Source organism: Rutidosis leptorrhynchoides, chromosome 6, assembly GCF_046630445.1.
Source record: "Rutidosis leptorrhynchoides isolate AG116_Rl617_1_P2 chromosome 6, CSIRO_AGI_Rlap_v1, whole genome shotgun sequence".
Lineage (NCBI taxonomy): Eukaryota > Viridiplantae > Streptophyta > Magnoliopsida > Asterales > Asteraceae > Rutidosis > Rutidosis leptorrhynchoides.
In genome coordinates, this window is record NC_092338.1 from 17,257,723 (window position 1) to 17,280,617 (window position 22,895).

Here is a 22,895-nt window from a genome sequence, read left to right on the forward strand (position 1 = left end):
GATACAAGTACATACTTAATTCTACACTGAGTTTAAACCGAAAATCCCTTAGCTTTGGTAACTAGTAGCTGCCAGTACATAGGATATGGACTGGTGGGCGAGAATAACAGTATATGGATCCATAGGGCTTGACATCCCCGTCCGAGCTAGAACGCTAGCCTTTTAACGGACGTGTGTTATTTGAGTTTAGGATACGTTGGTTTGCGTGTATTAAAATGAATGGGGTATTTATCATTATAACGTTAAAGCTTAGTTACCAGGGTGCTTTGTTATGTAGAACCTATTGATAAACGTTTCTGGATGAAACAACTGAAATCTTGTGATCCACTTTTATATACAGACTATACGAAACATTAAAACTATGAACTCACCAACCTTTGTGTTGACACTTTTTAGCATGTTTTATTCTCAGGTTCCCTAGAAGCCTTCTGCTGTTTGCTTATATATTAGACAAGCTATGTGCATGGAGTCTTACATGACATATTTTCAAGGAAACGTTGCATTCATCAAATCATCACCATGTATCTTATTTTGACTGCATTGTCAACGGAAGTACTATTGTAAACTATTATTTACGGTGATTGTCTATATGTAGAAATCATCAGATGTCGAAAACCTCTGATTTAAATATTCATTTATGGTGTGCCTTTTCAAAAGAATGCAATGTTTATAAAACGTATCATATAGAGGTCAAATACCTCGCAATGAAATCGATGAATGACGTGTTCGTCCATATGGATTTGGAGCGATCGTCACATCATTGCGGCGACATAATGGTTTATATGAATTGGAGAAATTTCCTTATTGGTGAAGTGAGGGAGAAAATAGATGAATGACTCTAAATCTAACTTGAAATCAATTTTTGCATCCCGATACTTGACGAAAAGGTCATCCCCACATTCTTTTAACAGTTTGTGAAGAAAACGAATCTGCGAACGCAGCTCTTTTAACAGATTGATTTGAAATGTTGAAAATTGGAAGTCTGAGGAATAGAGGTGCTTAATGAATGCTCTATAGACGTCTAACCTTCTACTTGGATTTAACAGATTTCCAATAAATGGTGCTTTTGTTTTATAAGGGTGTCGTATCTCTTTGGGATTAAATTCAAACAAGTCTGGATATTTGAAAATCGTTGGATATTCTTCCTGTATTTTGTTTTTCATAATCAGGAGTTTATTAAGGCTGAGGTTCCCTTTTGGATCGTGAAGAGGGTCGAATCCTGGTTCATTTGAGTAAAACTTATCCAAAAGCAATGAAATCTCAAAGTCAGATGAAATTATCTGGCTTCTTGGACTACAAGGATCAAGAACTAAGTTTTAATGAGATTCATCAGGGTTTAGATTTGTTTTAGGTTTATAAAGAAAAACTTCGCTGGTTTCTGAAGTTGTGGGAGAGCAACTGCCTTTCGCACTTTATTCGTAGTCGGTTAAGTTTGAACTGGAATCTACAGAAATTAATACCATAATTAATATTTTGTTTTTATAATTTTGAAAAGGGTTTACTGTAATGGCGACTTTAAATCCTATACCGACAAACTCCCTGTTTGTTAAGCATGTGTGGTTCCAGTCAATTTATCTTTGAAACAAGTGGCCAGGCTGACAACGGAGAGGCAGGATCCTTTTGGTTCCAATATAATTGGAGACTGTTCAAAAAATCTAACAACTAAGTCCGTGTATAATTGTCTTTCTTAGACACCACTCAAGAATCTCGGATATCTTGACAGAATCAATGATTACCTTAACAGACAGAAAATAAGTCCCCGGCAGCGGCGCCAAAAACTTACCACCCTCGTGATATGGCCAAAACGGACGGTTTTATTTTTGCGGTGTCGTTAGGTCGCAACACGTCAGAATTAGCTGTCACAAGGGCGTAATGGTTTTATCATTTATATTTAGCTGGGGTTCCTAGCTATAACTCACCTACTTGTCTTCCTTTTAACGAGTAAGTGGTAAATATAACTCAGGTTCGTATTTTTGTATGTTTGCTCAGTAATGTGGGATAAAAGTGCCCATACAGTTAACCCTAGTGACAAGAGGTGATAGATTAAGAAAAACGGTAATTTAACTTATAAAGATAAAGATATATAGGTATGGAGAATAGAATTCTGGAGGAGAAATATCACAAGAGTTTGATTTCCTAGGATAAACACTAAACCTTAATCAACTGGGTTATAAACCTAACTGATTTGTCACTAAGAGTTTAGTCCTTGAAGATTCTGGCTAAGACATATATCCCTACTCCCAGCGTTAACCTAAAGGGTTTAAACGACCTTATGGATAGAATCCTAGGTACATGAACAAAGTGGTATACCCAATAAAGGAAAGTCTCAGCTTTTCTTAATCCTAGTTGGTCTAACTAAAGCAATATTCTACCACTTAATCACTATGCTATGCCTTAATATTAACAGATGTGCAATCTTAGATATTCTAAGGTACTGCTAATTGGGTTAGAGATCTCTCCTTTGCGATCACTTATTCAACCCCGGATCATCTTACAACATCTCAAGAACATTGCTTTTAACGCGAATCATGCTTTTGATCAAGCTAGTGTTCACTAAACTCTCTGTTGCTAACTCTAATCACAACCTAAATGGGCAGCTCTTCTATGACGAATAAGTGGTTATTCGTACGTAGGTGCTATATCCCTATTGTGATGTTAAACACACATAACTACTTACCTTGTATCCTAGGGTTGATCAGGTCCTAATACTAGGTTATAGCCACGTGAATAAGCGGAAAGGGTGATCCGTAAATTAAACTTCTAAACCGTCAGGGTTTCAGCATAACAGTATGATAAGTCTCAGATAAAGTATTCAACATATAATAAATATTTGTAACAGATAGATAATCATGCAAGATGAAAGCAACTTAAGATAATAAGATAACTTCATTAAATTAAGGAAAACGTTCACCGCTTACAGACGAGATCTGGACCATTACAAGTGCTGACATCCTCTAGACCGCTCCTATTACAACCTTCGGCGTTTGCCTCCGGGTACTTAATTTCCCGCTCGGAGGTGAGAAGGTCTTGAAAGCTCTAGTGAGAGAAAGTGTATTCTAGTGAGAGAGAGAGAGAGTGAAGAGAGGTGTGTGGAAATTGGATGACAAAAAGCCTTTAAATAGACACAAAATTTGCCTGCAAAAGGCTAGCAGGCTGTTTGGCAGGCCATTTTTGGAGGCCGTTTGCTAAGGCAAGCCATTTATCGAGCCCGTTTGCTCTGACCGTTTGGCAGGCCATTTGCCATACTGGCAGGCCATTTGGCAAGCCATATGGTAGGCCGTTTGGTTGCCTGGTCAGCCTGATTTCACTGGATCGTAACTTGATTTCTTGTCTTTCACCGTTTTCGCTCTAGAATCTTCGTTTTAGCTATGTTTCTCTTGATTCTTTTTGCATTATCTTCGTAATTACTTTATCTACAAATTTAACTGAAAAAGCGATTATTTTGCCGGCAAAGTTTTGAACTTTATGCTTTTGGGACTCAATATCGGGGGTAAAAACATGACTTTTTAGCCGATATTATACCTCTTAAAAAAATATGTCTAATCCAAGAAACAACTCCAAATCTGTTGATGTTTCCATTTGTAATGGATGTTATTGGCAATCAATGGGAAATTGGAGGGCGTCTTCTAGATTAATGAGGTTGAAAACTATGGCAAGAGGGGGATTTGATTTTAATTGTGATAACCGCTATAAATGTAAAACTTGTTGCAAGAAATCCAAATCCAGGAAGCAAAACTCGAAGGCTAAATCTATGAGTGGATATGGGAGCTAATCTATTAACAACGGTGATCTTAAAGATTTTGGGGAACAAATCGGATTGAGGTGGCCTCACCTCACTCCTTTGTAAGTTTCTCTTGAGTTCATGCTTCTTTATTTTAATCCTTTAATTATGAAGCTCTTATCTTTAAATATTCATGGGTTCGGTGTCAAGGGAAAATTCGGGTGGGTAAAGAGTTGTGTTGTAAAGAAAGAACGGATATTGCGGTCTTTCAAGAAACTAAGTGTAAAAATTTGGTCGATTGGTGGATTCACGCTTTGTGTGGTAACAATAATTGTGGGTACATTCAAAGAGATGCAATAGGGAACTCGGGTGGGTTGCTTGTAGTATGGGATGTTGGTAGCTTCATTGCGGATAGTGCCACTAGTTGCGAGTATTTTTTAGATATTCGAGGTAAATGGGTTGGTTCCGAACATGAGGCTATAATTGTTAATGTATACGGCCTCATAGTGATACCAAAAAAATTGAGATGTGGAATGTGTTGGAAAATATTTTAAGGTCTCACGATTCGGCTTGGGTCTTGTGTGGGGACATTAACGAAGTTAGGAATCAATCGGATCGGCTAAATTGTAGGTTTCACCTATCTAGGGCCACTCATTTTAATGACTTCATTTTGAGAAATAACTTGGTGGAGATTCCTCTTAATGGGAAGCGGTTCACGCGTATTAGTGATGATGGAACTAAGTTTAGTAAAATTGACCGTTTCCTTGTTAATGACAATTTCATCAATCTTTGGAGGGATCTTTCGGTGGTTGCTTTAGAACATAGGGAATCGGATCATTGCCAGTTGTTACTTAGGGATAAAATAATTGATTTTGAGCCTAAGCCTTTCAAGATCTTTGACGAATGGCTTAATAAGGATGGGGTGGAGAAAGTGATTAAAGAGGCATGGGAAAAGTTGGTGTGTGGGGTGAAAAAAGATTGTTTATTTAGGGATAGGCTTAAGAATGTGAAATTGAATTTAAAGAGTTGGAGTAGAATTGAATTTGGGTCTTTAGATAGTGATATTAGTGTGTTAAAGAATAAGGCGTGTAGACTGGAATTATTGGCGGAATCGTGTACAATTAGTGAGGGCGACCGTGCTTGTTGGTTGGAGACGCGTAAATCTTGGATTGAAAAAGAAAAAATCAAAACGGGTATGTTGAAGCAAAAGGCACGGATCTGGTAGATTTTAGAAGGGGACAAAAACTCCAAATATTTTCACTCTGCCATTCGTAGAAAATTCAACAAATGCAATATTCGTGGTTTAAATGTGAATGGAGTGGAGTGAATCCATCGGTTGTAAAAAAGTGTGATTCTCACTCACTTTCGAAGTATTTTTGAGGCTATAAATCAAGCTAGACCTTCTTTGCTCAATAGGGCCGCGATGTCCATTGGGCCTTGGGATCGAGTTGGGTCAGACCGTAACTGCCAAGGGATTGGGAGTAGTGAATTGCACTCTCAAATGGTGAACAGTGGGCTTAATGGCCCAAGTACGGCTACTATTGGGTGTATGCATGGGTCTTTAGATGCTTTCAATCACAGTAGGCCTTTTAGAGATTCAAGGAGCAATGGAAACAACTTTTTGCTTCATGATATGAAAAAACTAACTTCTAAGGAGGCAAACGATCTTGAAGCGGTGTTTAGTGAATTTGAAATTTGGGAGGCGGTAAAGATTGTGGGAGCTCGAAGGCTCCGTGCCCGGACGTGTTTAATTTAGGATTTTACAAGAAATTTTGGGACACGATTAAAGGTGATCTTATAGAGGCTATCAACACGTTTTGGGAAAAAGGTGAAATATCAAAGGGTTGTAATGCTTCATTCCTCACCCTTATCCCAAAAACATTAGAAACCGTTTGTTTGAATGACTACCGACCGATTAGTTTAATTGGTAGCTTCTACAAAGTGATTGCTAAACTCCTTGCTAACCGCCTAAAAGGAGTCATCCCAAATCTTGTTGGATATGAACAAAGTGCTTTTATTAAAGGGAGGAATATTTTGGATGGGGCCCTCGTTGCTGATGAGTCCCTTTCTTTTTTAAAAAGCAAACGTCTTAAAAGTGTGGTGTTCAAAGTTGATTTCGAGAAAGCTTTCAATTGTCTTAACTGGGATTTTTTGCTAGAAGTTATGGAAATTATGGGGTTCAGGGACAAATGGAGAAAATGGATAATCACAGTCGGCTTCTATCTCCATCCTAGTTAATGGCTCCCCAACATGTGAATTCAATCTAGAGCGGGGGGTAAGGCAAGGAGATCTACTCTCACCATTCTTTTCTATTTTGGTGACGGAAGGTTTGAATGTGTTAACGAAACAAGCCGTACAAAATCAAAGATTCTCGAGAGTAGAAATTGGTCGTGACAAAATTCCCATCTTACACCTTCAATACGCGAATGAAACAATTTTCTTCGGGTCATGGAGTGAAGGCAATATTCGAAATCTTATGAAACTTCTTAAGTGTTTTGAACTAACGTTGGGGCTTAAGGTCAACTTTCAAAAAGGTAATCTTATCGGTATTGAGGTTGAAAAGAGTGAGGTTGAACGCATGGCTCGTCTCTTTAGTTGCAAAGTTGGTACAATCCCTTTTATCAATCTTGGTCTCCTGGTTGGCGATAACTTGAAGAAGAAAGAGAGTTGGACACCGGTCATTAATAAATTTGAAAAAAGACTTTCGGATTGGAAGGCTAGATCGATTTTATTTGGTGGACGTTTGACACTTGTTAATTCGGTGTTGAATAGTCTTCCATTGTACTACTTCTCGCTCTTCCGTGCTCCGTCATGTGTGATTAAAAAACTTGAGTGTGTAAGACGTTCTTTCTTTTGGGGCGGGACGGGGAACAAATCGAAATTATCTTGGGTTAAATGGGACGAAACAATTTTGCCTTATCGGGGGGGGGGGGGGGGGGGGTTAAAACTTGGGTTCTCTTAAAACAAAAAATATGGCTTTGATCGGCAAATGGTGGTGGAGGTTTAAATCCGAAACCAACTCTTTGTGGGTCAAAGTCATCTCAAGCATTTATGGGACTTCGGGTGGGCTTGTAATTGATGAAATCAATCCAAATGACTCTTATAAGTCGATTTGGAAAGATATTATCAAAACCGGTACTAACATTGAAGACACGGGTCTTCCTTTTAGAAATTGTTTTGTAAAAGAATTAGGTGACGGTGCTTCTACATCTTTTTGGAACGAACCTTGGGTTGGTGGCGAGAAGTAAAAAAACAAATTCAAAAGGTTGTCGAGACTAGAAACAAATCTAGAGGCTTCGGTTCAAGATAGACTTTCATGGGATGAGGTAAAGTGTGTAGGGCAATGGTCATGGCTAAGAGCTCCTAGTGGTCGGGCGAAAGATGAGTTGCAACTAATGATGGACGTGATTTCGGATACAAAATTCAATCCTCAAGCGCGTGACACGTGGAAATGGAAAGCGGGCGGAAGCGAGATATTCTCAACAAAATTATTAACAACCTTGATCAACTCGAGAGTTCTACTCCCAATTAGCTCTAGTAGTGAAACATTGTGCAACAAATTGGTGCCGAATAAAATTGATATCTTTGTATGGAGAGCAAGAAGAAAACATCTCCCGGTATTGTTTGAACTTGACAAGAGAGGTATTGATCTTCACTCAGTTCGTTGCCCATTATGTGATGATGATATAGAAACGGTCAATCACTCTCTTATATTGTGTAAGCATGTGTTAGAGGTGTGGTGCAAAGTGCTCGATTGGTGGGGTCGAGGTGGTATTCCTTTTGTAAATGTTGAAGATCTTTTCCTTGACTCGGGTCAAACGAGTTCTTATATAGGCAAAAGTATTCGACAAACGGTAATTTGGTCGGCTAGTTATCTAATTTGAAAAAATCGAAATTAAAAGGTTTTTTCAAATAAAACGTGGAACGCACCTATGGCTTTAAATGAGATACAAATTAAAAGCTTCGAGTGGATTGCGAAACGATGTAAAGCGAAGTCGATAGATCGGCATAATTGGCTTCAAAATAAGTCTTCCTCTAGTGTTGAGCTGGCAATTAATGTGAGTTTATTTGGGTAGGCTAGTGTATTATGTATCATCTCAGTAGTATTTGAGAGATTTTGTGTCTATGTGTAATTAGGTGAGGATGGTACTGCTATGAATCTCTAAAGGATATCAACATTTGTTTGATAATATTAATATTTGCTTTTCAAAAAAAAAAACAAATTAAAAGGGACGGTCTTAACGGATAAATTTTGATTATGCAGTCGAGAAAAAACATTAATTCGATAACTAAGGACTTTGTTGACTTTGACTGAAAGGAGGTACTGGTAGAACTCAATGTTTAAGGTAACGACAAATTGGTAACCGTAAAAGCCATTCAAAGCATTCATAAAGCAGCCACTTGTGTCCTTTAATTGTACCTTCACCGTAGGTTTTGGTTTTTATTTTTTTTTATACTCCGTATTTATTTTGTTATTTTTTCTTTAAGGTAAAAAAAAAAGTTGTACTCTTATATGTATAATATATTTAGCACCCAAGAGTTTCAGCTAGGAGCATATTTACTTCTAACTTTTAACTAGAAAAAAAAAACGAATATAATCTAAAATAGAACATCTCTTGATTGTATTGGAACCAAAGAGAGTATCGTTAATGAGCCTCCATATCCACCATAAAGTAGACACGAGATGCAATACACGCACGATTTCTTCGTGATCGTTCCGGGTTGCGAGTCAAGCCACACGAAAATGTCATTAACCGATTCGAATGGCTGTTATCTAATATCAGACCATATAGAAATATCATGCCAAATCTCCTTAGCCACGTTACAAAATAAGAAAACATGGTCCCGTGATTCCCCACCAATACTGCAACTCAAACAAATAATAGTATCAATGGGAATGACGTGGGAGAAAAGGTTCAACCGATTAGGAAGGCGATCAAGAATGATTCTCCACACGAAGATGTTAACTTTACTCGGAACAAGTTTAGACCACCGAGTTGATGTATGTGTCGATGGCAGAAAGAAATCGTCCAGGATAGTTTTTATATCCCGAACAGTAATCACCCCTCCAGGTTCTAGATTCCAATGCCACACGTCATCCTCATTGCGCAGGTTAACCGGAGCAAGTTCAGAAATAAGCTGTTGAAGACGACATGATACAGGAGAATTACGAAGCCACTCCCAAGAAAAAGAAGAACCATTAAACCTGTCCACTTTTATTTAACTAATAAAAAAACCTTTATAATTACTGAATATCGTACTCGATACCTAATGATTTCTTTTATTTTTTGATGAAAAATAAGAAATCAAATAAAACATGAATCTTTCATAGGAAACTTGTCAAGTAGGTCTTTTGAGCCTCTTTTTTTTTTTTTTTTTTTTTTTTTACAAATCTGGTAAGGTGAGAACTTTAAGCCTGATTTCTGGTGGCGCACCCCTCACAAAAGCACCGCCTCGACGAAGGGGAGTCGGGTAAAGCTACAGGCCCAAAAACTTCTACCCTTTGAGAGATATCCAACATGTATAAATTTAAAGGGTTTAACACAACAAAAGGACTAGACGAAACTAAGACTAGTGAAACAACAACCACACCCCGATAACAGAAATACCCAAATGCTTAACAAATTAAACAGAGTCACGAAAGCCAACACAACAAAACATAACCAAATGAACTAAAGTAACGGTGTACCCAAACAAAAACCACACAAACATAACCAAGAAACATAAAAACCACAAGAATGGCATAAAAACTACATGAGCATAACCAAGAAACATAAAAACCACAAGAATGGCATAAGAACTACATGAGCATAACCAAGAAACATAAACAAGTAACTAATGGATTTAACAACAAATCCACAATCATAGTGAATACTTTAACTCAAACTAATAAAATATGTGAAGTCAATTATTTTTTCCTGTCAAATACTTGTAAATGAGTAGTCAACATATGAGAAAAGCTATAATATTAGTAATTTACATCACACATGTGTGAATAAATATCATCTCTGCCACAACCATCATTTCCTTTAATTCCTTTGCTTTGACTGAATGTTGCATTTAAATTGATTCAATTTTATTGTGATGTGTATGTAAGAATGTTAGGTAAAAGGAATCAAGTAAATATAATTGACTCATACAGTTGTGTATGATCAATACCTTTTTGTCCACTTAATCTTATCTTCCAATGATTGTGACCCTCCTTCAACCACCATCTATGTTGTCCCTTTCAACTGTGAAAAAGGGACCTTTATAATTAAGATACAGGTATTAAAGATAGGAATGCCCAAAATACTGTTAATTAGCTTTCCACAATACTTTCCAAGCCTAAGCAACTTTACAAAAGAACTAGCTTCTAAATATAAAGAAACTTGTTGCGATCTTTTCATTTTCCTTTTGGTTACCATTATGTCTGACTATTGTAGCTATAGCATGTGTGAGGGCTTTATAGCATTTTCATTGAGGGGCCCATATTACCACATTACATTGAGGATTGTGTTTTTGATAAACTTTTACGGGAGGGGTTTGAACATGTACAAAACCTACTATTTTTAGTGTCAGTATCGTGTATAATTTTATACTATATAGGTTGATTTCACAAACTTTTTATGTCCAATACACCGAATACTCATAAGGTTGGGTCGACGCCCGTCTCCCCTCAAACTGTACTTGCAAGTTTCCACGCAAAAAGTTGAGTAAAATGTAAAATTTTGATTGGTATTAATACTCATTTGTACGGACTTTCATTTAGTTGATTTAAAAATCCAAACTTTCATAACTTAAAAGATTACAAGGTCGTTCTTTATTTGGTGGCCTCAACTTCTCCTTACCTTATAAAATGATGTTGCAAACAATCACATGCTAAGTATATTATCTAATAGAATAGTAGGAACAGTTTATCCTTAAATTTTGCACTTTGCAGTCTCCTATAAATCAGTTTTGCGAAAGAGTAAATTAGGTGTAAATTAGTAAAGTTACTCCATAGTATCGTATATTACTTTAGCATTTCACACTTATTTTGAGACAAGTTAAAAAAATAGAAAAGAAAATACTTATTTAGAGGAAAAGAATAGTATGCTTCCACAAACTTATCCTTCTAAAAACAAACAAGTGAAAAACTAATGAAGTTAGGTGAAAAAAGTTACTAAAAAAATTATTAAGTAAAAATGTTGTATTCTTCATTAATTTGGTTCATTAATTTATTGTCGGCAAACACACATTCATATCATGAATAAGTCCACCGCATTACTCGAACTCACAACTTTAATGTTGATATCTCGTTTCTTTACATTGCCTTATTACCTTCTACAATTATAAGAAATAGGCAATCAATAGTAATTTCTAATCATCGTAACTGGATTGATAACCATTGTAGTTGGAGAAAGTGTTCTTGATTCATCATGTGTTTGAGATGGATCACTCTAAACCTACTTCGTCTATAAATAAAAGGGGCAGTGGCGGAAGTAGGATTTTTTTTCACCGGGGGTGAAAACGTAGCAATTTTTTTAGGCAAAATATGGAGATTTTTGGGCAAAACATTGAGGTTTTTGGGCAAAATATAGAGATTTTTGGGTAAAATTTAAAGGTTTTTGTGCAAAATTTGGATGTTTTTGGACAACATTTGAAGGTTTGGGACAAAAAAATCCACTAGGGGAAAGTTGAAAAATTCAAAATTTTGACACTGAAAATTGCAAATCCGCTGGGGATGCCCCCGCCCCTACATTAAACCGCCCCTGAAAAGGGGTAGAGTTATTAAAAACGATTTTAGAAAACGACAACTGAAAGAATTCCAAGCGCAAGTTACTTTCTGTAAACCTGACATGACATGATTGGAAAGAAACCATAAAGTAACAGTTATGTGAACATCATCACTAAAGGGTGATGATATTTCCAAATTGTTTTTTTATAGATCCACACATATTTTGCGGTATCTTTCCAGATTACCCTCAAATAACTTCCAACATAAAATTTGTAGAGAACATCATTTAAGGGTATAGATGTAAAATTAAGTCGATCTATCAAAAATACATTTGAAAATATCACTACCCATCACTAAAGGTTGATCACTCTATAAAAGTCCGATCGAAAGGGAAAAGGGGATAAAAAGTTTAAATCGACTGCGGGTCAACATTATTATTATTATTATTATTATTATTATTATTATTATTATTATTATTATTATTATTATTATTATTATTATTATTATTATTATTATTATTATTATTATTATTATTTACACTAAAACACACAAAGAAATTGGTGATCATAAATTAATGGATTACCTAAACATAACTATGTAACACAACCTAGCACTCATGTTTTAAGTAGGACCATTATTATTTCCAACTCAAATGTGAAAATGGGTTTCATTTGTCACATCCATTAGATTAGATTCGTTTCTTTGCTTTAACATAATTAGTTTATTTGGTTATTTGCTAGAATGTTAGCTAATGAATAAAGTATAGTTGATGGTCAAAATGATTATGATTTCTTTTAAATGATTATGATTTATGACTACCGAACTAATACCACTTTCAATTAATTATTGCTTTATCATTGTCCATATGTCGCAATCTACTCGAAACTAGAAGCCCACAACGCTAAAAGCTAAACGTAAAATAGTCAAATATTTAGCCCTGCCAACAAACACATGATCCGGAGTCTTTTTTGTATAAAGATTCAGAAATACTTGGGTCATTCGGCTAGAAATTTTATGAGTTGGCCCATGTTAATACATTCTCGCCAGGCCCAATTTCAACTACTTACGTCGTATACAGACCCATTGGGACATGTGGCCAAATATTGGAAACATTTTATTATTACAAACTAGTTAAAGACCCGCGATTTCGCGGGTTTTATGAAATGGTAGAATTTGATAGAGTATTTGTTAGGTTGATTAGAAAGCAAACAATATTATATAACTACCATAAAGGGTTGTGATATATTCAATAAGATAAATAGACCTCATAATACGTTGCACATATCTAACCATCAAAGGGTTGTAATAAGAAATGCTTATGAGTAAAAGTATATACGAAGCTGAAATTAAACGATTTTTCCTTATCATGGATGGAAATAATAAATAGATACATATATAACTATTTCATTAGCATGAACGTCACAAGAATTGACCCATTATATAGACCCACGAATTAACGGATTTTGAGGGATGAATTACAATTGACTTATATGAATCACTATATCTTGTATAATATTTGTTAGGTTTATAATAAATTGATTCAGTTACAATATTAATGTTACCTGACTTATAATCAATGTAGGTTTTTTAAACCTAAAAACAATACTTATAAAATATAATTGGAAGTCTAACACTGTAAAAAAGGCTAACATCCATTTCGTCAGAAAAAGACCCGCGAATTCGCGGGATTGATTAAAAAATTTGTGGCGATAAAGTAAAACATAAGGTTTCATGTACTCGTATCTTTTCTTTGATTTTGGAGTATATGATATGCAATAGACTTTAAAAAGAGAATGATACACTTCAAACATATCTTTTTTAAGTGTCATGTGGCGGCTTGCATACCAGGTACCTGCATACAGTAAGTGGCAACAAATACTTTTACCAACAACAAATATTTTTTTCAACATAGTGTATAACTATGAAATTTACACAATAATATTAATGGATCGTGCGTTGCACCGGTATTTTGTTAACAATTGCTAATAGGTTAACAACACAAATTAGTTGACATTAAAGTTGTAGTAAGGGTAAACACAACCAATACTTTTATAAAATTGCTTGTAGATGGTAAATATATGTGTTGCAACATCTTCTGCCTTTTGTTTATGATGTTGAATACGTTAATAATCAGATACTGTTGTTGCTCTCTTATACGAATATATACATGTCCAAGGGGTAATTCGCTTGATTGCTTTCTTTGATTTAATTTCAGACTCTTTTTCACCTTAAACTGTAATGGAGACTTGCTAGCTTCTTGAGATTATGTCCTTAATCCTGCAGATACACATACACAATGATGAGTGTACATCAACTAATCACAGCAAAGAATGTAACCAAGTCAAACCAACTCGGCTCAGAAATAATTATAGTAAAAATACATCATAATATACAGATTACAGGTGTAATTAGTAAAACCAATGTACAGATTACAGATCACATAAGATCACATATGATAATGTTAAGTAACCCTAACCTAACCCCTAAACACTATAATTTAAACCATAAAATCTAAAACCTTACACCCTAAAATCTAAACCCTACACCTTAAACCCTAAACTCTTCTAAATTCCTTGATTAAAAAACTAAATCTAAACCCTAACCTTAAACCATAGGCCTTAAAATCTAAACCCGAATAAACCCGAATTCTAAAATATGTATCACATTCATATCCTAATTTGGTGCAGCATGCTAAAGATCAAAAAACTACTATAATACTGTCATACTATAATACATGTATGCACCAATGAAATGATTATACGTTCCAATCAAAGATCAGATCAGTTATATTTTCATTCCATCAAGCTTAAGATTGGTTGTATACGTGCAAATATGAGGTTGACACATTTTATACATTTAAAAAGCTCAAAACATATAATTAGATATATCAGATATCAACATACATGCACAAATATATGTTATATGTTATATCTATATATAATAGCATCCTTCTATCTGATATCAACCACACCTCCAAAAATAAACTGATTACTGAAGGTTTATCTATGCTTAATAGTGAACAATACCTATAATATGGAGTAAACCAAAAAGCACAAATATTACGAAAAGCGCTTGATACAGCAACATTACGAAAAATAACTATACCTTACGAACAAAAAAAGTCAAACCAAAAGCACCTGATACAGCAACATTACGAAAAATATATATATCTAACAAATTCACAAATATTCGGGACAAAAAGAAGCGAAAAAGCAATAGCAAGTGTTATACCTGATACCGAACACCAATTGCGAACACAAAGCTTCTATGCAAGAGCAAAGATACAGAGTAGCAAATCTATAGTTGCAAACCATAAACAAACTTCCGATAATACAATAAATTAAACAATAATCAAAATAACGTAAACAACGTACATTTACATTAAACACAATAATCAAACAAACACAGTCAAAAAACCAAAAGCAAAAATCCAATCACAACTTACCATAGTTCTACCAGAGAATACAATCTGCACGGGCAAATAAGCCATTACTCTTTGTTATCTATTCTAATACCAATCGACTAACAATTGAAAAAATTAAAACCAAATTAAAAAAGAAAAACACGATTAAAACCTAATCAATAAGAAAATATAAACCTGACTGTAGCGATAACAATAATGCTGGTTTGTTCATGATAGACCGCACCAATGTCAATTTTGCCTCCATAGAGATCAAAGATAACGATTTGTAATACCGCAATTAAATAACAGGGTCTCCTTCCACCTTCCACAACCATATGAATCAATCTCCTAGCAATCAATTGTTCAACCATATGAATCAATCTCCTCACAATCGATTCTTTAATGTGCTTGAATCGATTGTATCATTAGGTCACCAGAATCTACAAAAGTACTTTCAAAACTGATGCAGCAATTAATAAGAAACCTTAATCTACAGAAGTACTTTCAAAATAGTAACATTTTGGTGGTACAATAAACCCTTATTGATTTACTCAGTATTATAGTCAGGAATAAAATTGTTACCAGGTGAAGTAGCATCAAAATCACAAATCTCAATCATAATAGTAGACTTCTTCCGGCACCCGGTGGACCAATAAACTCCGACAATGTAAAATTCATAAATCACAAATCTGTCAAAAACTGCAACATGAAACGATATATAAATCAATAAATCTTCACATTTAAATAGAAATATACAAAGTAATCTCACGTACCGTATTGAAATAGAACCATCTCAAAAAATAAATGTATATATTCAATGATATTAATATAATGATGATAAAATCTTTACTTCCATTTAATTACAAATCATTTATAGACTACATGTGAAACTTGGAATTTTCATGACCATATTTGGACAATAAAGCAAGCAAGCTATGAAATTTAAGCAACAACTCCACATTATATCATAGACAAATTATGGAAACCAACCGAACTGATTAACATATCTTACACCAAGATATGACCATTGAAGCACTCACCATACCATAGACGCGTATATTACCATACCATAGCTGCAATGACAGGTTGAAGGGTAGTTCATCTGGTGTCCATGATAACATGTCATCAGCTGGAATTTATATATTTACTCAAAAGTCATAAAGCATACATACTTCAACTCTAAAAAATTCAATTCAACCACGAAATAGTTACCCGTGATATGTTTGTTTGACTTGAAATCTATGACAGGTACAATGTAAATTATACTTGCTATGTAAATTTAGGTCACATATTGTAACCTACACCTTGACCACTAAATTTTTTCTTTTGGGTAACTTTAATGGACAAGTTATACAACATTGATATTTTAGATAAGATAACATACACATCAATGAAAGCAATTCATGGTAGGTTTCTTATAAAACAAAGTGTCATGAGTAGACATGCGAGAATAAAACAAAGTGTCATGAGTAGACCTGCTAGAATAAATGTTACCAAACCATCAATCCATCATAGTAGTAACATGAAAGACATATCTCTCATGGCTAATGAATTCAACTTCTAGTCACTTATTATCTTATCAGTTATTCCTTGAAAGAATGACCTGGGCAATAAAATGCAAGATCAGAAAAGTAATACATCTACAAACAACATAACTTACGTCGGTGCAAAAAAATATACCTCACTTCATTCTTCATTGAGTGTGGCTTACTCAAATTAGGCAGACAAAAATTAATGAAGGTAACGAAGCAGACCACTTAAAAAACGCATCAAACTATGTAAGCTCGCCAGTAATGACACTTTCATAGTACAGACCATTTGGGTCGTGTTTGTTCATTGGGTCATTTGTGATGTCACTCTCTTGTAATACTTCAAATCATTCTTTTGATGATTTTTATTCTAATTTTAATCCTTGTATTTTACCAAAAAAAAAAAAACATAAAAAAAAAATATCAAAATCGATACATGTAGTTATAAAACAGAAGCAATTAAATGCGTTAAAACGAACCTTGATCACAATTGAGGAAGAAGACACGTCGAGAGACAAAAGTGATTAAAACGAAAAAGTAAATTTATTGAATTGATAAAGTAAGTTTAAGCACAATTTGGGTTATGAACAAGGTGTATGTATCGTATATCTCATTAGCTCATTGTATTTTAGTAATTCATCTTGGTGACCAGCAAAAGCAGAAGCAACTGCGATCTTTCCGTCTATAGCTTCAACAACTAAAATCGAAATCGATTACCATCATACCTATTGCGATCTTTCTGATGATGATGATGATGATGATGATCTTTCCGTCTATGAAATCGATTGTGGGTAATCGTCCGTTACATATTAGGGTTTATGTTTATGAGAAGAAGATGCTGATGGGTTAAGATTATTAGGCATATCATCCCATATTTTTTTTTATTCAATTGAAGTTACAAGGGTATTTTAGAGATGGAATTTATGTGAAATTGATTTATTAGCTAATATTTTTAGTGGATGATTAAGGACCGTTGGATCAAGGGGTATTATAATGTAATTTTCTAATCTAATGGTAATTAAGAGGGTTTTAAAAATATTTATTAGCTAATCGAGACTCTCTTTTAATGTATATAGTGATAGTGATATTCTTTTGAACCAACCTGAAGATTCAAAAGTCAATTTTATATTTTACATACGACATACTTTTTTTTTTGAAAAGCAAGCCATATCAATAAAAACATACGACATACTTTATATTGTAGTATAAGCATCTTTAGAAAATTAGGGAGCATTAGCATAAATGAGTTCAAAATTTTGCATTTGATAAACCTCATATTACCTAGCCTTTTAAGTGAAAACTAGTCAAAGACCCACGACTTCGCGGGTTTTATTTAATAATTTTTTTAAAGATAAGAAAATTCCTAAGGAATGTTTGATGATTCTGAGTTTAATAATGAAAGAAGCTGAAAATGAAGTAAGTTCAAAGTATGCTCACATAAATACATAATGTAGTTGTAACACAAAATGTAAATCATAACCATTGGTTTATAATAGTTTAAGACCATTGGTTTATATTAGTTTAAGACCCGCAACTTCTCGAACTTATGCATGAAAATTATTAAAATGAAGTTATACATTCATTGAACTATATGTTTACTATATTTAAAACTTTAGATATCCAGATTAACCCCATGGGGTGTTTTCTCCCGGATCTATTCAGAATTCAAACCCGGTCCGCCTGCTCCTCGGGATGGTTAAAGGGTCGGGTTCCTGTAATGCGATTCGGGTTTCCTCCCGAACGCGTGTGTGTGTGCAAAATGATGAGTGTCGTTGAAATAAATGTTACACTGATGCAAGCTTAACGTTCAAAAAAAAAAAAAAAAAAACCAAAACAATAGGTTTTTCTAACACAATCCTTTTCAAATGTGGACTATAACATCTTCACATTAGTACATATTCAAAATCATTATATTTTGATACTTTTTAATTATAATTATGCACATATTTTGAGATGTCACACACAAATACGAAAGATTGAGATATATCGCTTTTGAGCAACATACCAAGTCATTTGAGCAACATCCATTGGAATAACCATAACACCTTTTAGGATTGGAGTCACTAACTATATACGTTACAAAACTTATAAATAAGAACAAAGCATTTGATATCTGATATTTACCTTGTTCATGATTTACTCGAGTCTCTAATGCCATCACAAGATCATCTTAGGCCTGCCAAAAGTAGGAGATATTATGAACATAAGTTTTCCACCTATCGAACTATGACCTGCCACACATATGGTTAGAAATGTGAATGATACTTGCATTTTTGAAAATTATGGTATTTGCGTGTTTCTTAATTTCTCAGCCTAGGTCTGCATCATGTTCTGTTCATGCATTTACTTTTACTATTGAAGCATGTTTTACTTACTCATTTCTCATTAACATGGGTTAGTAAATAAATATATATATAATAAAGTAAGATTTAAATAAAGGAAGTAATCAAAACTAAGATTAATAAATAAAGCAGTTGAAACTATATAATACCATGGTGTTGGATCTCTAAAAGATATGGCAGTGGTCTGTTTAAATAATAAACCAATTTAAAATATATAAATACAATAACGAATTATGTGCAACACAATAATTAGTTGAACTTACATGAAAGGCTAGTAACTTTTAAATGGGACGTTCCTCCAATGAATTCTACACGATAAAGATATAACATTATCTTAGAAGCAATACTAAATATTTAAGAACATAAATACAATGATAATCATGAGCCCATCCAATTTGGACTATAATGTCAGTTTACAGTAAAAACACAGATTTCGATCTTATAGCTAAATTTCATTCCCTTGAGCAACAAATTAAAGACGAACAACGAAGGGTTTTGTGAGTACTTGTTTTATTCACTTTTCAATACTAAAACCCAAATAAAAAACATAGCCAGATTGATATTCTAGCAATACGGACCCACTCGTATGTGTATACTAATTTAGAGAGACGAAGACAATAATAACAATTATAATACATTGTTCATATGATGAAAACATACAAAAGACAAACCAAACAAAATCTCTACAACATCCATAATTTTTTCATGCACTGAATAAAAAAGTAAAATAAAATACTCAAGAAATTTATAATGTTACCTTCTCGAATAAAAAGATCTCAAAAAAGCCTTTTCAAGTATGAATAATCTGGCTTGTCATCAAAGAGCAAAGAACGACAATAATGAAAATACGATATGAATTATGTAGGATAAAACTTGCACATTACCTGCACAAGTTTTATATAAATGATGATGATTCATTAGAAAATCATGTAGTTAAATTTAATAAAGAAACACTTAAATATGTTTTTTTCTTGATGATACCTCTATAGGAGCGAGCATCTTCTTTTCACCTTTTTATCGTATTTATGCTTCTTAGTGCCTGCTTTCAGTCCTTACCAAATATATAAAAACAGAGTTAATATTTGAAGTTAAATGATTTTGATGTTGAACATATAATTATAAATGATGATTAAAATATTATGAAAAATTTGTCTCAAAAAATAACATCAGCACATAACCAAGTGACTCAAGATCGTCTCTCCTGCTTTGCTCTACAACTGATAACAAAAAAAAGCATAATGATTAATCAATCGCAACACCAAATGAAAATGATATTTCCATTATACAATAAGGATGATGTTCACAAATAGTACTATGTTATCTATTAATCCAAAAATAAGAACATTACGAATACTTCAAGCTCGTGGATACCCCTGGGTGAATATCATCTTGCAATTAATCAAGCATCCAAGCCTACAATGTTAACAAAATCAGTTAAGGTAACTAATCAACAACAACATGATTCTATTGAATTATTATATAAATATTTATTTTTAAGTCTAAATCATACTCCGTAATACATAGTAAATCTACAAAATTACTCACATCCAAAATCTGAAAACGTAAATCATAGATATATAATGCAGAAGAATAAAATTAAACAAAATACCTTGCAATCTTTTTGCCCCCAATTCGTTCTGAAACACTAATCAAAGATATCGACACTCGATTGTTTACCCGATGAATCCCAACTGAAACCACCTTATCAATCGCGGGGAAAGATTAATCGAATTATGATGAATCGTATCATTACGGGATAGATTAATCGATTTTGGTATAACATAATGTGAAAAGAAGGGAATCGAAGATGTGATTAGTCAACTTTCATTTATTTGTAAGGTTTAGATTTAATCCTAGAACGCGTTGGATTAACTGTTCAAATTAAAAGGATGACTAAATCAAATTGCAGTTATGTTCACGCGAGTCTCTCCACAATTATTTTAAGTCAATAACAATAAATTAATTACATTCCGAGTTATCAGTTAATTTGAATTTAAATGTTCCATATTAAAATCCACAATTTTAGCTTCTCAAATGGATAGTTGAAATTTTTTTAAAAACACGTCTTTATTGTATTTTAATGAAAATTTTGTAAAATGTGGTTATTTTATGGGTAAAAATGTAAGTCTAACTTTTTATGAAATTCGTATTATGTAATAATGTTTTGAGGATTTGATCCAAGGGCTCTAAATGTGAGTTTATGTTAAATTGATGGCTAAGATTTAATATTTGAAAACAGTATTACCTATTTAAGCTCCTGCTTTAATAAGTAGAGAGATTGATTATGAAAGAGAATTGATGTAAATAATACATACTCACATTACATACTTAAACACATATTAAAGTTTTACAACATAGATTTAGTCGTACATCACAAACTCATATGCACATTACATACTCACACTTCAGACTCACGCAAATAAAGAGAAGGTTTTTTCTCGGTTCTTACTAAAAATTGATTCTCGCTTGATTCTTTCTAGTATAAATATAATTCTCTTTTAGATCTAACATAACGATACCATATATGGAGAGAGAAACTAGAGAGAGAGTGTTCAAAGGAATTGCAACCGGCGAGATAGAGGGAGCTTCACGCACAGCAGGATGCAAGGAAGGGGAGAAGAATCAAGATGGAAGCTACATGTATCGTCATCTAGGTTCAAACGGAGGTATTAGGTCATTCTTTTTCTACAACTTCCCAGATAGATGGAATGTCACAGATCTTTGGAAGTTTTTCAAAAACTTCGGTAAGGTCAGAGAGGTATTCGTTCCTCCAAAGAAGCGACTCGGAAGTGGATTACGATTTGGGTTTGTCAGATACGAAGGTATTAACGTGGTAGAGATGGAAAATGTCGCAAAAAAAAATTAGTTCAACAGATGCAGGTGGGCAATTTCTTAAGGCCTACATTGCTAGAGAAAGGAACACGACAAACAACAATGCTCCAGAAGCAAACAACATTCCAAGAAAAAATCACCAAACATACAAGCAACACCTGAAATGTCTCGTTCTTATTGATTAAAAATGTTCCATATTAATTGATTTCGTTGCGAGGTTTTGACCTCTATATGAGACGTTTTTCAAAGACTGCATTCATTTTTAAAACAAACCATAACCTTTATTTCATAGATAAAGGTTTTAAAAAGCTTTACGTAGATTATCAAATAATGATAATCTAAAATATCCTGTTTACACACGACCATTACATAATGGTTTACAATACAAATATGTTACAACAAAATAAGTTTCTTGAATGCAGTTTTTACACAATATCATACAAGCATGGACTCCAAATCTCGTCCTTATTTAAGTATGCGACAGCGGAAGCTCTTAATAATCACCTGAGAATAAACATGCTTAAAACGTCAACAAAAATGTTGGTGAGTTATAGGTTTAACCTATATATATCAAATCATAATAATAGACCACAAGAGTTCATATTTCAACACACATCCCATACATAGAGATAAAAATCATTCATATGGTGAACACCTGGTAACCGACATTAACAAGATGCATATATAAGAATATCCCCATCATTCCGGGACACCCTTCGGATATGATATAAATTTCGAAGTACTAAAGCATCCGGTACTTTGGATGGGGTTTGTTAGGCCCAATAGATCTATCTTTAGGATTCGCGTCAATTAGGGTGTCTGTTCCCTAATTCTTAGATTACCAGACTTAATAAAAAGGGGCATATTCGATTTCGATAATTCAACCATAGAATGTAGTTTCACGTACTTGTGTCTATTTTGTAAAACATTTATAAAACCTGCATGTATTCTCATCCCAAAAATATTAGATTTTAAAAGTGGGACTATAACTCACTTTCACAGATTTTTACTTCGTCGGGAAGTAAGACTTGGCCACTGGTTGATTCACGAACCTATAACAATATATACATATATATCAAAGTATGTTCAAAATATATTTACAACACTTTTAATATATTTTGATGTTTTAAGTTTATTAAGTCAGCTGTCCTCGTTAGTAACCTACAACTAGTTGTCCACAGTTAGATGTGCAGAAATAAATCGATAAATATTATCTTGAATCAATCCACGACCCAGTGTATACGTATCTCAGTATTGATCACAACTCAAACTATATATATTTTGTGTGACGATCGCTCCAAATCCATATGGACGAACACGTCATTCATTGATTTCATTGCGAGGTATTTGACCTCTATATGATACGTTT

At 33.9% G+C, this 22,895-nt stretch overlaps 2 protein-coding genes across 2 annotated transcripts; both read left to right on the forward strand.

Moving 5' to 3' along the window:
- Positions 1–3,535: 3,535 nt before the first annotated feature.
- On the forward strand, positions 3,536–4,946 carry LOC139853436 (uncharacterized). Its single transcript, XM_071842829.1, has 3 exons — positions 3,536–3,695; positions 3,932–4,151; positions 4,229–4,946. Exons 1-3 carry the CDS (start codon positions 3,536–3,538, stop codon positions 4,944–4,946), a joined length of 1,098 nt encoding a protein of 365 aa, XP_071698930.1.
- Positions 4,947–5,144: 198 nt separating this feature from the next.
- On the forward strand, positions 5,145–7,605 carry LOC139853437 (uncharacterized). Its single transcript, XM_071842830.1, has 4 exons — positions 5,145–5,454; positions 5,511–5,954; positions 6,049–6,502; positions 6,987–7,605. Exons 1-4 carry the CDS (start codon positions 5,145–5,147, stop codon positions 7,603–7,605), a joined length of 1,827 nt encoding a protein of 608 aa, XP_071698931.1.
- The last annotated feature ends 15,290 nt before the right edge of the window (positions 7,606–22,895 follow it).